This window comes from Diabrotica undecimpunctata, chromosome 2, assembly GCF_040954645.1.
Source record: "Diabrotica undecimpunctata isolate CICGRU chromosome 2, icDiaUnde3, whole genome shotgun sequence".
Lineage (NCBI taxonomy): Eukaryota > Metazoa > Arthropoda > Insecta > Coleoptera > Chrysomelidae > Diabrotica > Diabrotica undecimpunctata.
In genome coordinates this window covers 56,278,972-56,295,555 of record NC_092804.1, presented here as the reverse complement: position 1 = coordinate 56,295,555, position 16,584 = coordinate 56,278,972, and the positions used below count along the sequence as shown (strand labels likewise).

At 33.4% G+C, this 16,584-nt stretch overlaps 1 protein-coding gene across 2 annotated transcripts in view; it reads left to right on the top strand.

Moving 5' to 3' along the window:
- Window positions 1-16,584, top strand: part of Nipped-A (Transcription-associated protein Nipped-A) — a 199,036-nt gene that overhangs the window by 156,446 nt on the left and 26,006 nt on the right. For both annotated transcript variants that reach the window (XM_072522929.1, XM_072522930.1), the window contains 13 exons: window positions 212-417; window positions 470-640; window positions 2,511-2,702; window positions 3,515-3,773; window positions 4,021-4,215; window positions 8,039-8,367; window positions 8,444-8,613; window positions 11,368-11,606; window positions 12,249-12,637; window positions 13,693-13,823; window positions 13,900-14,044; window positions 15,142-15,392; window positions 15,968-16,544. In XM_072522929.1, coding sequence (XP_072379030.1) covers window positions 212-417; window positions 470-640; window positions 2,511-2,702; window positions 3,515-3,773; window positions 4,021-4,215; window positions 8,039-8,367; window positions 8,444-8,613; window positions 11,368-11,606; window positions 12,249-12,637; window positions 13,693-13,823; window positions 13,900-14,044; window positions 15,142-15,392; window positions 15,968-16,544 — 3,254 coding nt within the window. The remainder of the gene's footprint in view (window positions 1-211; window positions 418-469; window positions 641-2,510; window positions 2,703-3,514; window positions 3,774-4,020; window positions 4,216-8,038; window positions 8,368-8,443; window positions 8,614-11,367; window positions 11,607-12,248; window positions 12,638-13,692; window positions 13,824-13,899; window positions 14,045-15,141; window positions 15,393-15,967; window positions 16,545-16,584) is intronic.

Here is a 16,584-nt window from a genome sequence, read left to right as displayed (position 1 = left end):
AAAATAACTGAATACTAAGAAATGAGCTTTTACAGTTATGTATATTGCGATTACCACCATCATTGCGAGCAACACCTATTGAACTAAACTGGGCGCAAATGAATCATTAAATACTTTATTAAGGTTTTCGTCGGATCTTGTTTTTACATGAAAAAGGTTGGTCGTCCTTGGCAGATACTTATCAAATATTGATTATTATCATTTTTTACAGTTTTCCACAGTTTATTAAAAGCCCACGCTATAGAAGCTAGAAATGTAGTACGACAAGCCTTGGAAATTCTTACTCCTTCCATGCCTTTACGAATGGAAGAGGGCAACACAATGCTTACTCATTGGACAAAGAAAATTATTGTTGATGAAGGACACTCTATGCAACAACTTTTCCACATTTTACAACTTGTGGTTAAACATTATAAGGTATAAAATTTAGATTTCTTATGAAAAAAGTGTCTAAAATATATTCTTCTAGGTTTACTACCCAGTTAGACATCATCTGGTTCAGCATATGGTGAGCTCAATACAAAGACTTGGTTTTAGCCCTACAGCTACTTTGGAACACCGAAAATTAGCTGTTGAGTTAGCTGAAGTTATTATTAAATGGGAAATGTATGGTATCAAAGAAGAATCCGAAAGTACAGAGGTAAATATATGTCTACTTTAAGAAAAAAAGTTTTTTCAACGTATAATTATTCATTTTGGATAACGTTTAAAAACAGCTTTATACATTTTCTTAGATTTTTATTTATAATCAGATCAATTTTATGTTAATTTATATTCTTAAAAAAACGTAAAATATTTCATTCGTTTTGATGGTTTTGTAGTAACTAATTATTAATACTATATGTATGTTCTATTTTATGTTCGCTTTGGGGATTTCCAAATTTTATATGGTTTCGTCAATGCGTGACTTTGCTATAATTAATTTTTTATGGAACCTGCCAGTTCCAAATCGTTCGTTCTGCAGCCAATTGGTTTATTGTACATATTCTATGAACAATTATACAAGTCTTCAGGACTTCGGTAGACCTGCTATATATAAGCTCTCCGTCATCACCTGATGAATCTTTTATTTGGCCCTAGTGCACCCAAGGCTCTTGTATCAAGGCGACGACGAACCCCTCCTTAGCTAGAGTAAGTTCTGTGGAAACTGACTTACTGAGCCTACATGAAGGTTCGCCTGTATGTAGGCGAATATAGGGGTCATTGAGACTGATTTGGGACAGAAACAGAGCCGGAACCTTGGTCGCACCTCTGTTGGTTCCACCTACATTTTTCTTTATGGATTCATGGAAGTCACTCATTTCTGAGAGTTTTAGAGCTATGGGTTCATTTTCATTTCCGCGAATCGTGAAGAAACGCTGTCAGGCACTCTAGAGTTTTCCAGCTCTCTGCAGCATCGCTTAGATGACACTTCTCTCTGTACCATGCATCCACAATTGGGGTTTATGTTAGACCATGGGATTGGGAAGCGCAATAGTCTCAGACCAAATCTCACCATATGATGAGTCAGTCAGTCATTGTGCGACTGTATGGTAATTTGTTGATTGAAGTATATATACCCATATGATGTTTCCTATTATCCCTATTGGGACGTGGCGTATTTGATGTTATATCCGTTTAGAACTTTTTAGTTCCAACGGCAAAACGTCCAAGGCCAAAGGCAAAACATTATCTTTATAAAAATCAATAATATATTTTAAATTGTTTTAACCATTGAACTAATTGTGCAGATTATTTTAACCAATACGTATTTCAACACATCTTACTTCTTCAGTGTTTGGTACGGCTAGAATTTTTCACTTTAGACTTCTCCCTAGCACGTCCCAGACATGTTCAGTCATATTTAAGTCCGTCGAAAATGCAGGTCCCTTAATTGGCTCTATTTTACTTGCTTTAAAAATTGTTTATGCGACGTGCCATATGCAGTCGAGTATTGTCTTACACGAGAAGAAAATTTACTTCAATATGGGGACCGAAAGTTTGATAAATTGCAAATATTTGCGGATAAAATTATCTTAAGTTGCTGTGAAGAAAAATTGAGTTCCAACATACTCAGAATTTTGATCTTAAGCAAAAAAATAGTCGCACTACTCGATGATGATAATGAAGTTTTTGTGTTCTATTTATCAATAGCCTATTAAATTAGCAGCTCTTTTTATGTTGATTTTGAGTTCGATAATAAAAAAATTCTTCTGTAAAATTTACCAATATAATAATCATCATCATGATTTTAGATCATCCTCTATGTTATCTTGATACCTAAGTTTTGGTCTTCCTCTGGCTCGTCTTCCCACTGGTCGAAAATTTTTCTGATCGTTGCATCTTCATCTCGCCTAATTTCGTGTCCTATCCATCGAAGGCGTGCTAATTTAATACATTTTACAACGTCCGGTTCCCCAAAACTTCTGTATGACTTAAAGTTGTAGCGCCTACGCCACTAACCCCAATATAATAATACAAAACATGATATTTGATTATATAAAATATTTCTAAATGATATCCATTTTTAGACTACTGAAAATCCGCCCGTTAAGCGTCCATCGATAGAGGAAAGTACTGAAAGTAGTAGAAAAAAGTTGGCGGTTCCAGGACCATCTAATGCTCCTCAGCCCGCTATAAAGACAGAACCTAGCGTTAATAAACCTATCGATAGGACACACACAGATAATGTCTTAAACTTTTTGTTGAGACTTGCTTGCCAGGTATGTGATTTCCTATTTGTAATTATTGTACATGTGTATATATTAGTTATTTGTGTACCAAGGGCATTAAGTAGATGTTTATGCTCGAGGTCGACTATCTTACAAACACGAGGGCCTCTAGGCCTCTGGCCCGACTGGTTGTAAGTCGCCAGAGGGTATACACATCTATTAATGCCCACGGTGCATACAAACTTTTATGTCATACAAGCTTGTTATCGTATTCACAATCTAAATATTTTTAAAAATTCAGAAAATGTATCAGAGTGATCAATACCGTCGTTAGGGTAATGATGTCATATATGATCGTAAATTAACATCTGCGGCTGTCAAACCTAAAAAGTGAAAATGGCAAATCTATCTATCACCGAAGCTTCCGAGAGATGCCAGTTTTATGTGAATTCCACTAAATAATGTTATGTAGTTATAATAATTTAATTCCATATTTTGTATAAACTATACTATTGTGTAGTTGGTAACTAAGCAATAAAAACACAATAATGAACTAGTATGACATAAATATGTTTAATATTTATTTAGATACATAATTAATTTGTTCAAACATTCTACATCATGGGTCTACATCAATTCGCCCAAAATATGACATGTATTGTCTCTGAGAGTAAGCTATGCTAAATATTCCCATGGTATATAGGAAATGTCTGAACATAGTTTGTGCATGTGGAGAGGAATTGTTCGCCAATATACTTTAATTAAAACTATAACTCTAGTTTATTTATTTTCTTATAAAAATATACTTCTTCGTGATTATTCCAATATTACCGGCGCACATTAACTTGTAAAAAAATTTTCAGGTAAACGAACCTGCACCCACTAATCCTATGAATCCGGTTGCTAACAGTCCAGGAGAAGTACTTTCAAGGCGTTGTGTAATTCTACTGAAAACTGCTTTGAGACCAGACATTTGGCCACAACCAGTGGATTTAAAATTAGCATTTTTTGATAAGATTTTGACATCAATCGAAGCCCCTAACCATAATGTCGCCAATATATGTACAGCTTTGGAGCTCTTGACCTATATTTTGACTGTGTTTGAAAAGGAACAAATTCTTGGTAAGTACAATATCTTTTTCAGTGCCTGTCTTGGTATGTAATTCTTTGGGGCGCACCATATTGGCCGCCAATATTAATAGTGTATGACATTTCTTACACCAAACGGTTCTTAAAAAAAGAGTTAAAGATATCTCTGATGTAGCGTATTTAGGTATCTCTCAATCAGATACTATCAAATTATTATGAAGTCTATCTTATGGAATACGAAAGCTCAAACTGAAGATAAATAGTTACATTTATTTTTTAGCTAGTTTTAAACCACTCCAACGAGGAATTGGTGCATGCATAACTTCAAACAACAGCAGAATTATTAAACTAGTCCACAATCTCCTAACGAAACTATTTACTTTGTTCCCAATGGAAAGAACAAATACGAATTTGAGTTGTAAATACGAAGAACTGGACATTCTTTATGCTACTGTGGGAAAAGTTATATTTGAAGGTAAAGTTCTTACATTTTTTATAAACTTTATTGCGTTTTTGCAAAATTGCGACAGTCTATTGTTAAATTATTGTATTCTTCTACTAAGTTGTTTTTATTTTTAGATGTTGTCGTGTACCATGTTTTCTTTTTTCTTTTCCAAAAATAATTTGGTTATTCTTTTGGTTTTATAATCATTAGTATAATTCCCCGCTATATTTGTACTTTCCTCAAAAGTTTTCCTATTTTTTACGTCTTTATACTAACCAATACAGTGAACATTTTTATTATATCATGTTCTGAATTCTGCAATTTTTTAATTAATATAAAATCACGAACGAATGAATATTTCTTTCTTTCGATATTAATTGCAGTTAATTATTAGAAAAATTTTCCAATAGTAAAAATGTATTATTTATACTGAAATTTTATTTAGTATTTACTTTTTAAAAATGTTTTAAAACTATTAACTTTTTCTTTCTTGGTAATTCTAAACTATTAATTTTTATTTTTATTTGATTACTTTTGATTGCATATGTTTCATTTGTAATGTAAATTTCAACACAACCTATTGTGAATGATGTCCAATATCTTACCAAAGAATATAGACGCATATAGAAGAATCTTTCACTGTCATTTTTTAGCATCGACAAAGTTTATACACAAAACAATGAGAAGTTGATCATGATCTTAGTTCCTTATTTGTACCACTAGGGAGCGGCCATGTCAGCGCTATTACTGCTTCTAAAATAAGAAAGAGTGGGGCAAAAATGCAACTTTTGATATTTTTATATGTAGATGCCGCGTGGTCGTAGAATAACATTAAATTTTTGCGTTTTATAAAATTTTTTGAAGAAAATAAAATATTATTTTAACTTTTAATAAATGAATCTTTTTAGAAAAAATATGCTTCAAATTTTAAATTTAAATATGTACAAATCTACAAATAATATAATTAAAACTCTTCTTATAAACTATAAATAAAATTAATTAAAAGTCAATCAACGAGAGAGAAAGCTCAAAAAATTGTAAGGTGTTTCGATCAAAAAACAATTCCTGATCTTGTTAGTACGCTAGAATTGGTTTTTAGCACATACACCAAAGAATTATTTTTTACAATTTGAAAATTCGAAATTGTGAAGTATAATTTCTGATTTTTAAGTTAAAAAAATAGATAAGTAACTCTCAAATAACACCTCACTAGAGCCCAACAAAGGAAGATAAGAAAAAAGGCAAAAATGGCTGCTGAGACATGGACCATAGTAAATCCCAAGAAAACCAAATCAGCAACACCAAGGGGCTCTAACGAGCAGATTAGGTCATAACGCACCGTGGCAAAAGTATTCAGAATGGTGGTAGCACACAGACACCATCCTGATACTCAATTAGATCGGGCTCAAGCAAATTTGATCATTAACAAACTGGAGCAAGCACTTGATAGGCTCCTGACGGAGGTCAAAATGAACTTCTGCAGTTCCATAAAACATCGTTTAGGGAAGGGACCCTGTGGGTGAACGGTGTTAACGAGTATACAAAAAAATAGACGATTGAAGTGGTAAGGACTATTGAGGGCCTGAGGGAGGGAGCAAACTTAAATATAATTGATCCAAATAATATGACCAAGCGCCCCATGGTCCTCACTCGCGTCCCCGAGAAAGAGCTTGATGAAAAAACCATCAGAATCCGTCTAAAGAGGCAAAATCAAGACCTTAACACAGAAGACTTGTTGTGATCTCTGTTCTACAGACTGAACGACAAAAGATAAAGGTAATAGAGGGACGATTTATGAAGGAGATAGTTCTCAGATCAGCATACCTCCCATATGATGATCCCGAACAACCATCAAGGGAGTTGGAACAGTTAGTGAGATATTGCATGAAAAATGAACTGCAATTAATCATTGGCTATGGTACGAATGCCTACCATATGTCCTGGGACAGTACAAACACCAAAATGTTACAAAATAGCATGCAAATGTATACATAAAATTTATTTTAATTTTGTAATAATAATTTATTTTAATATTGTAATAATTACACCGATATTTATTCATTGTGAAAATTATGTTTTACTAGTCTTAGTTGTTATTTTAAAAGAAGATTAAATAGTACCCAGACAGCGTAAAAACTTTCACGTAGACTATTATTAAATATTTCAAAAATAATTCAGGAATGCTTTTTGTTGTTATTAAAAGATTATGGATGAAATGGAATATTGCAAGTTTCGGCGAAATGGAAAATTTCAAAACTTAGTAAAAAGTTTCATTGCATACTTTTTTGAACAGGATAATTGTTCAATGAAATAATTTCGAAAATAGTCTAAAAAGTTTATTGAAAAGTCCTGAGAAAATAAAATTTTTGGTTGAATATATTTTGAAATTTTTTTGCATACCTTTTTAAGTTTTTAAATTCAATCTTTAACAATTTAATATATTAAAAATAAAGATTTTATTATGTAAAAAAAGACGTGGATGGATAAGTTAAATAAATAGCTCCGTTCGTACTCCTTTCCCACTTCCCCCTTTCAATTACAATTTTTCACTTTTTTCCATCTAAATCCTAATTTTTTTACAATTTTTCTAAAAGAAGATAGTTTACCAGTTACAATTCCTTGGTTTCTAAGAAATTCGTAAACAGCGTTCACCGTAGGTCTTTTGTGGATATTAGCAATCGTAAAAATGGTATTTTTATATGTTCCTCAAATGGATTAACTGATCACTTGGGACTGAGCTTGCAAATGCTTTATTCGAGAATGCAAATGTTTTATTTGCAAGCCTGAGTGAACCAAATTTTGATGGTTTGTTTTTACCCTCATTTATTACCATCTTCACCTCTGTCTGAGGCACCAATGGCTCGAGCTACTCGCTCTATTAGAGATAAAGGAGTTGTGGAAAATAACAAATCTTTTCCCGTCTCATAAATAAATTAACGTTAAAGAAAATTTGCCTCCTTTGGCTATGTACTACTTTTACTGTCAGTTTCCCTGTAAAACTGCCGTCTTTACACACTCTAGAAATTAAATTTTTTACACACTTTTGAAGTACTTTTCCCTTCAATTCATTGGTTCATCATAAGTGTACAAAACATGCAAAAAATATTAAAATAAACAATAAAATGCTCAGCTAGGAATTAAAATGCTTTGCACACTTTTGAAGTACTTTTTCTTTTTAATTCATTCATTTGTCATAAGTGTGAACAAAACATATCAGTCTTTTGCAAAAAATATGAAAATAAACAAAATTAAACTTACATTTTTAGTATCTTAGTATACAGTATTACAAACGACATTTAGCAGAAAAACAGTAAAAATACTCCAACTATTTTACTTATGCAAAAACTGTCTTGCTATGAACACTATTAAATGTTTTCAGCAATGCCTGATTTCATCGTTTCGTTTGTAGATTGACATCACCGAATGAGTACGTAAGGTTCACGAGATTTTGACTTCAGTGTACATTACATGTTCAGGTTTCTTTCAAGTAGAAATCAAAATAATCAAAAAAATTGGTAAACTAGTGTCTGGTATAGATTTGAACTGGCACTTTGGTATAGATTTCGATTAAAACAAAATACGAAATACTCTGATTAGCGACATAAATGTTAGAATATTTAAAAACATGCAATGTTGTTCTGTCAAAAATTAGAGTTTCTTGTTTTTACTTGCTATATCAGTACTAAATCAGATTAACTTAAAAATAAGTATTGGGAAATTAGAAGGTGAAAAAAAAGGCAGTGGACAGTACTGCAATAAATCTAATTAACATTTGTATGACATATTGTAATCTGAGTTTGTCCTGATTTCGTATTATCTGTAAACAATTGATTAACTAAATTTATTTTTTAAGGTCTAAGTAGCTACGAGAAGAAAGAAAATCCTTCTAGCCTTTTCGGTACTGTAATGATACTAAAAGCAGCTTGTGCAAACAATCATTCTTACATAGATCTTTTGATTACGCCCTTCATGAGGGTTCTAAACAAGTTATCAAGGGAGCACCTAAACCATTCCAGCGAAAATACCGCATTGACCAGCGAACTATTAATATTGAGTTTGGATCTAGTAAAAACCAGGGTAGTGGTTATGGGAGTTGAAATGAGGAAAACATTTATTGGTTCGATTTTGGTTGGTCTGATAGAAAGAACGCAGGACATTAAGGTTATGAAGTTCATAACTAGAGTAAGTAGAAAATGCTAGAGTTATTTTTCGTGTTTAATTTTGACAATTACAATTTAACTTCTTATTGATGTTCTAGATGTTGGAAGAATGGATGAAATGCAAAAATGTAGTTACTCTAAATCAAGCCCCGAGTTTACGAGAAAAATCAATTTTATTAGTGAAAATGATGCAGTATGTAGAAAAACGGTTTCAAGATGATAATGAATTAAATGCTCAATTTTTAGAACTGGTTAATTATGTCTATACGTAAGTATTTTCGTAAAATTGTTTTTAATATGGGCATACAACCATGTGGTCTCTCTTTAATTTATTTACATCTCTCGGTTTATCTTATTATAAAATATTTTCTATAGTATTTTATATTTTTACTATTCTCTAATCTTTTACCACATCTAAGCCACAGAAAGCATTTTAAAAGATGAAAATTTTGCACATTTCGTGTAGCGCAGAAGACCAAAACGATAAAATTAATAAATTGTTTTCGTTCATGGCCATCGAATAGTAGATGGTACCTTTGTACGCTTGCCACTTTGGTGGAAAATTTCTCTAGACGTTTTGTTGGTCTTCATATTTGGGTTTGTATACAGCTATCCGTATCTGATCAGACCAAACTAGAGTTGTATCAATCGCGATTGATTCGTTCGTTTTGATTCAATCACTTCAAAGTATTGAACGACCGAATCCCGCTAGTTCATAACGATCGAATTGCCAACAAGACGACAACTGCCAACAGCAACTAAACGCAGAGATAAATAAATTAACTGAAGGAAACGTGGAATGGGCAGATATGAAAAAAGCCATACTAAAAGCGGGAAAAGAGGTCCTAGGCGAAGAAGAAAAAACCACTAAAAAAGACTGAATGACACCGGAAATAAGTTGAGCTAATAACTGAAAAAAGAAAATACAAAAATAAAGATGAAAATAAATATAAAACCATCAAGAATAAAATCAAATATGAAATCAGAAAGGCTAAGGAGGAATGGATGAACAAGAAATGCCAGGAACTGGAAGAACTCAGCAACACCAGACAAAGAAGAATACTCGTAACAAGAGATAATAATGGAGGAATACTACAGAAGAGAGCAAAATAAAGGAAGTATGGGAACAATATATAATCCATCTGTTCCATGACGAGAGGGAAAATGAACAAGGTGTAGGTGAAGAAGAACAATACCTACAAATTTTCCCTCAGAAGTAAAGAATGCCCTACAGAATGCAAAACAAGCACCGGGTCCTGATCAAATTCCAGTTGAACTGTTAAAAGTCTAAGATGATGGTAATATCCCGGAGGAATGGCTTAAATCGATATTTTTACCTCTACCAAGAAACAACAATCCCAAATCATGTAATGACTATAGATTGATAAGCCTAATGTTCCGCCCTTTAAAGATTCTCTTGAAAATTGTTCAAAACCGAATTTAAAAGAAATGTGAGGAGCAGATAGATCAAACGCAGTTTGGCTTCAGAGGAGGCATGGGTACAAGAAAGGCATTATTTGCGTTGACGGTCTCTTGCAGAAATGTCGGGAATATAACAAGAGTGCATATGTATGCTTCATAGACTTTAAGAAGGCCTTTGACCGAGTGCAGCATATGAAGTTAATAGATAAATTAAAAAACATCAATTTAGACAAAAAAAGACATTGAGTTTATTAAAGCTATATACCGGAACCAGAAAGCAGTAGTAAAGGTGAACGATATAGAAACAAATAATATACCGATTGCGAGAGGGGTCAGGCAAGGATGCGTCTTGTCTCCGACGCTTTTCAAGTCATATTCAGAAAAGCCTTATGTGAAAGAAAAGAGGGAATAAGAATTGATCGAGAAATCGTAAATACCATGAGATTTGCAGATCACACGGTAATTATGGCTGAGAGTATAGAAGAACTACAAACTTTACTAGATGCAATAAATAGTAAATGCATTCAAATGGGACTTGATATCAACACAGATAAGACCAAATTTATGATAGTATCAAGGAGTCCAATCAATAATGAACAACTAACCCTTGGTGGACAGCAAATAGAGAGAGTGACAAAGTATAAATATCTGGGAGCTTACATCAACACAGAATTAGATCCAGACCAAGAGATCAGGGTACGAATAGAAATGGCAAGGGCAGTGTTCTTAAAATTCAATCAATTGTTCTGTGACAAAAATCTGAATACTGCGCTGAGACTGAGGTTTGTTGAATGTTACGTCTGGTCCCAACTATTGTACGGGATAGAAACATGGACGTTAAAAGCGCAAATAGTCAAGAAGCTTAGAAGCATTTGAACTTTGGATATACCCGAGAATGTTGAGAATTCTATGGACTGCCAGGGTCACCAATGAGGAAGTGCTGAGAAGGATGGGTCGAGACAAAAAAATGTTGAGAACAATAAAAGTACGCAAGACTGCATACCTTTGACACATACTGTGGAATGATAAATATAGTCTTCTGCAGGTCATCATGCAGGGTAGAGTCGATGGCAAAAAGGAAACAGGTAGAAAGAGGAAGTCATGGCTGCGAAATATTCGAGACTGCACAAACATGACTGTAGACGAATTATTTCACGTTGCAAAAGACAGAGAAACTTTTAGAACTGTGGTCGTCAACCTCCATTAATGGGGACGGCATCGGAAGAAGATTATTTTTTAGGTTAGTGGCCTAAGTGTTTTTTTTTCGAATATCTAAACAATTACTCCCTAGTAAATTTGAAGGTTATGCCTAAATGTAGCTGCTAATTAAGGACTTTCATTTAGCATATACCTTGACCTTTTGGGATTGCTATGTTTATTTTACGTAACTCTAGTATAATAAATATTGTTTATTCGTAGAAATAATTATTATTTATTGCTATTCGTGTCTTTGCCACTTTCCCTCCGTTTGAACCATAGGTCCATTTTGGCTTAAGATATTATAAGCAATCGGTTAGTATCACCGCTTTCGTGTTACGATATATGCCTTAATGTAATTGGACCTTTTTTCTAATCTTCGCTAATCTTAAATATGTTCTAGCGACAAACAGTTAAAGGCAACCGAACTTACTTCTAAACTGGAACCAGCGTTTTTAGCAGGTTTAAGGTGTACTCAGCCACATATTAGGGCAAAGTTTTTTAAAGTTTTCGATGAAGCTATGCCCAGACGACTTCACGATAGGCTGCTCTATATCATTTGTTCTCAAAATTGGGATGCAATCGGTCCTCATTATTGGATTAAGCAATGCATTGAACTCTTGCTTGTTACAGCTTTACCAGGTAAGTTTTGATTTTATTATTACTAGAAGTTTTATGGTTGTAGGTCTATTTAAAAAAAAGTCTTGGATGTCTTGTGATAATTCCATATAAGTTTTATTTGTTTGTGGTATTATCTGTCTGTTTTCATTACTAGCTATATACTATATTTCATTCGCAATTCTTATTAATGTACAGGCACTCTAATGCACTACTTCCGTTGTTGGAATTTTGGAATTATTCAAATAATTCATATATATCTAAGTGTAATTTAAAAATAGCTACATACTTACAGAATATCTATTTCGATCGATTTTTTAGGTTATTAAAAAAAAGTGGATTTTTGAATTATCTCTGAAAACGCTCACTAGGAAAGTTAGTGAATATGTCGAAATTGATCCCCAAGTGACCTGTAGTGAAGATTTATGTGACAAAAAGTGTAGTACATTTTAACTCACTCTACCAGGACACTTTCTAAACACTATCTCTCTTAACTTAGGCTTCACTCACTCTGCATAAGTGATTGGTCCTGTTTACTTTGCGTATAAAATTGAAATGTATGTATTGCTGCCGCCTTTGATTGTGTACATTTCATTTGATTTATATGGCATTTTATTAAAATATTTATAATAGTTTAAACTACTTATAATTTTTCAAAAATTTCAGGCGATGGTATTAGAATGTCCCATGAAAGTAGCATATTACCTGCTATAACGTCTGTTATACCAGAAAAACAAAAACGCGAAGAATTCAGCAGACACCAGCTCCAAAATCCAGACTTCTATACCTCTGAAATTAAAGAGGAAGTACTCGACGTTGACTTAAGTAACATAGATTCGAATCCTTTGGTAGAAGAAAAGCCTGTTATAAGAGAAGAGACAATTAAAATGTTAAAAAAGGACTACGAATCCACAGAAATTGCTAGAAATATTACCACTGACAGATTTTTATTAGCTACATCACAGTTGTGCCACATGGACACGTCCTTAGCTGAGCATGTTTGGTTGTCACTATTTCCAAAATTGTGGGCCATTCTCGAACCAGAACAAAGAACGGTAAGAAAAATATTTTTATAAATTTCTTCTTAACCCCTTCGCTGCGGTATAAAAATGAGAGTAATATGCCCAAGCGAAGGTATTTTTTTAATGGAAAGTGCAAAAATTCTAACTTAATGGACTGTAAATATACCAATGTTAGACAAAATAGGTAATATATATTTTTTTATTTTTTGCAAAGCGCCCATGTCCGTCCTCCGCATATTTGTAAGATTGTCAGAAAATATGCGGAGGACGCACTTGAGCGTCTTAATAAAATAATGCAAATATTTATGAAAATCAAAATTTATTCATCAAAGACAAAATAAAACATATTCAAAAAAAAGAACTATGCAATATTTTATTTATGATACTCCACGAATCATTTATGTAAAATTAACAGAACGTCGGTTTTGAATTGATTGATGCTTTTATATTGATAGTGTGACTAATATACGCTTGTTCAATTGAAACTCATCTTTGGTGAGGTTAGCATTGGTAACAATATTGCAGTCACTTAACTGACATTGTGAAATGTTAATTATGTTTGTAATCGTCACACCGATCAGTTCATGTCATTTGTATTTGACTGCAATTTAAGTATTGTGTCCAAATTAATCAGTCCAAATGTAATCAGCGTGTGGTAAAAAAAACATTTTTTTTTTCAAACATGAAGGACCATAGCTCATAGAGTTTACATCACCTAGAGTTCATATCAATGCAAACCTGCATAATGAAACTTGAATAAGCTCCATCACGCAATAAGACGAAGACGTCCAGGGAAGCTCTATCGTAGTGCTATTTTTCTGCACCACAATGCTCGGCCTTAGGTTACCAAAGTAGTGAAAGAAAATCTACAATTAAATAAATAGAGAATATTAGAGCATCCACCGTATAGTCGCGATTTATTGCCTTGCGATTTTTACATCTTTGGGCCACTGAAAATTCTTTTAATTCTCGATTAGTCTAACTTTTCAATAATTTTGGTTATCTTTTGTTTTAGCATTTAACCCTTATTATTTATATACAAAAAATGTATCCCTAATATCATTGTATCTATTCAACTATTTTTTTAGATCTTAGAGAAAGACATAATACCATTCATTACATCTGGAACACATATAATACAGAAAGACTGTCATCCTAGTGCAATTAATACTTTTGTTGAGGCGTTATACAGATGTACCAACCACATTCAGATGGCGCCGTAAGTTATTAATCTATTTGTTTTTTTTTTAAGTTTGCTTCAGATATAATATGTTATTGAATTGTTTTTCTTTTAGATTCCTAATGACTTACCTGGGCAAATCTCATAATCTGTGGCACCGAATGGCTCTCGGTCTTGAACAAATGGCATATGAGATGTCTGTGCCTAAATCATCAAATCCAGCAAGCTGTTATGAGTTTGAGGGAGAGCCATTAAAAACTGTGAGTTTTATTATATTTAATTGTAATATTTTGTAAACCAAAAATGATTAAAACATACTAAGGCGATCTGATAATTTCACGACTTCATCCATAGATCGCAACACTATTCGCATGATTTCTCCCGTATTAGTGGATCCCATGTAAAATTACAAATCATTCCAGGTAATAGTTGCTTGTGGGCAGTCGTATGAAGCAGTTAGGGTACACGTAGTGTTAAAAACGAAAAAAGTGAATTGTGCTATGGTAAAATTATTCATAAAAGAGATTTAACGCTGACCAAAATTCATTTGCGACTTGTAAATGTGTATCGCCACACCTTTCTTTCAATCTATACATCTTAACAGACGCGTAGTGATCATGAATGTTGCGGTTCTTCCAGAGATCGTATTGTCCTTTTCACCATTTCTCTCTCCCTATTTTGAGTGGTACGTACCACATTAAAGAAGTTCATATTTCATAATATTAGTCCATTGAAAAGTTACATTCAATATATATATATATATATATATATATATATATATATATATATATATATATATATATATATATATATATATATATATATATGAAACATTGATAATTTTTAAGATAAGTTATACTACTACATCACTCACTATTGTTATATGTGGTATAATTGCATTTGTCCTCCTCCTTCTTCTCTATCCTTTATCCTTCTTAAGGATGTGGTGACGTTATGGTATTTGACGAATTGTTGCTATCCATTCTTTCCTCTCCTGGGAGCGGTGTGATGCCTCAGACAGAGAGTAATTGGTAGCGCCCTTTATTTGGTCTGACCATCGGAGTGGCGATCTTCCTCGGGTTCTTTTACCATCTACATTGCCTTCAACCACCAACCTCTCCATGCCTTCCATTCGTCTGGTAATGTGTTCAAAGTATCTTATTATATTTTGGTTGATGATTGTGGTAAGCCTAGTATTGATGTTGAGTTCTGTCAATATTGAGGCATTTGTACGATGTGCTGTCCAGGGTATGCGCACCATTCTACGATATACCCACATTTCAAAGGCCATTATACGTCGTGAGTCGGATTTTTTAATAATGGTCGTTAATTGCATTTTTATACTTAATATTTTTAGGAACTACTGGATTGTCTCGGAGAACTCTACCACCTACTTTGTGAAGAAGATTGCTGGGCTGGATTATGGCAAAGACACGCTCATTATAAAGAGACCAGTATTGCAATAGCTTACGAGCAACATGGCTTTTTTGAACAAGCTCAAGCCGCTTACGAGGCTGCAATGGCCAAGCATAAAGCCGATAACAGCATGGGACCTGTCCCTATGCATACTCAAAGGGAAACTTTGTTGTGGAATGACCATTGGATTAGGTAAGAGACAAAAAAGACATTTTGCTAGCTATATTTTTTTATTGTAGTAATCAGTATCTTCCTATTTTCCGGTCAGTTTTTACCATTTTTGATAAATAAACAATATTTGAATAATCAAATCAAAATTGTATATTTTTAAATATATTATACATTTATATCCCGGTCTAAATACAGTCGGTGTTTAAAGTTTTCCGCCACCCCCCCTTCCCCCTTCAACATTTTCTGAACCCTTTTTATCGTCATAAGAAGACCGGTACTGTATATCCAATATTAATAATTTGATTATTTGATTGATATTTTACCTTTAATTTTGATTTTCTACAAATTGGGTCTGTAAAACTTTCTGTAACTATATCAGCTTTATTTATTTGTCGCTTTACATCCTTTATCTTCTTTCCACTGGACAGTTTTATTCACAACTAATCTATGTTTCCATAACCTACTTATATGAACGTTATATGGGTTGGTAAGTCTCGACAGCTAATATCTTCCAGCTGTACAACTAATATTTAACCAACGTATGATCTGGAAAGATACGTTTAAAATTATTAATATGTCGTATTGTACGTTTTTAGGTGTGCCAAAGAGCTTAATCAATGGGACACTCTTATGGAATACGCAAAAAATGGATGTTATGATCCGTACTTGCTTCTAGAAAGTGCATGGAGAATACCTAATTGGGACTTAATGAAAGAGGCGTCTGCAAATGTAGAGTACTCTTGTCCCAAAGAACTAGGTTGGAAAATAACTATGTATGGAGGATTTTTAGTAATATGTCAGCCAGATGATAGTAAACCTTTAAAGTATGTTGAACGATACGTAGAAAGTGCCAGTGCTTTATGTTTAAACGAATGGAGACGACTTCCTCATATTGTAAGTCATATCCATTTGCCTTACCTTCAGGCTGCTCAACAGATTATGGAGCTTCAAGAAGCTTACCAGATCCACAAAGGTTTATTACAGAGCCACCACAATTCGCTTCATGATATGAAAGCTATCGTAAAAACTTGGCGAAATAGATTACCAGTTATAGCAGATGATTTAGTTCACTGGAATGATATTTTCACATGGCGTCAACATCACTACCAAGTCATTGTCAACCATTACGACAACCAAAGAGACGCTTCAACTACCCACTCGGCTTCAGCTCAGGTATGAGTTAGTAAAATCGTATACGATTTCTCAGCTCAGC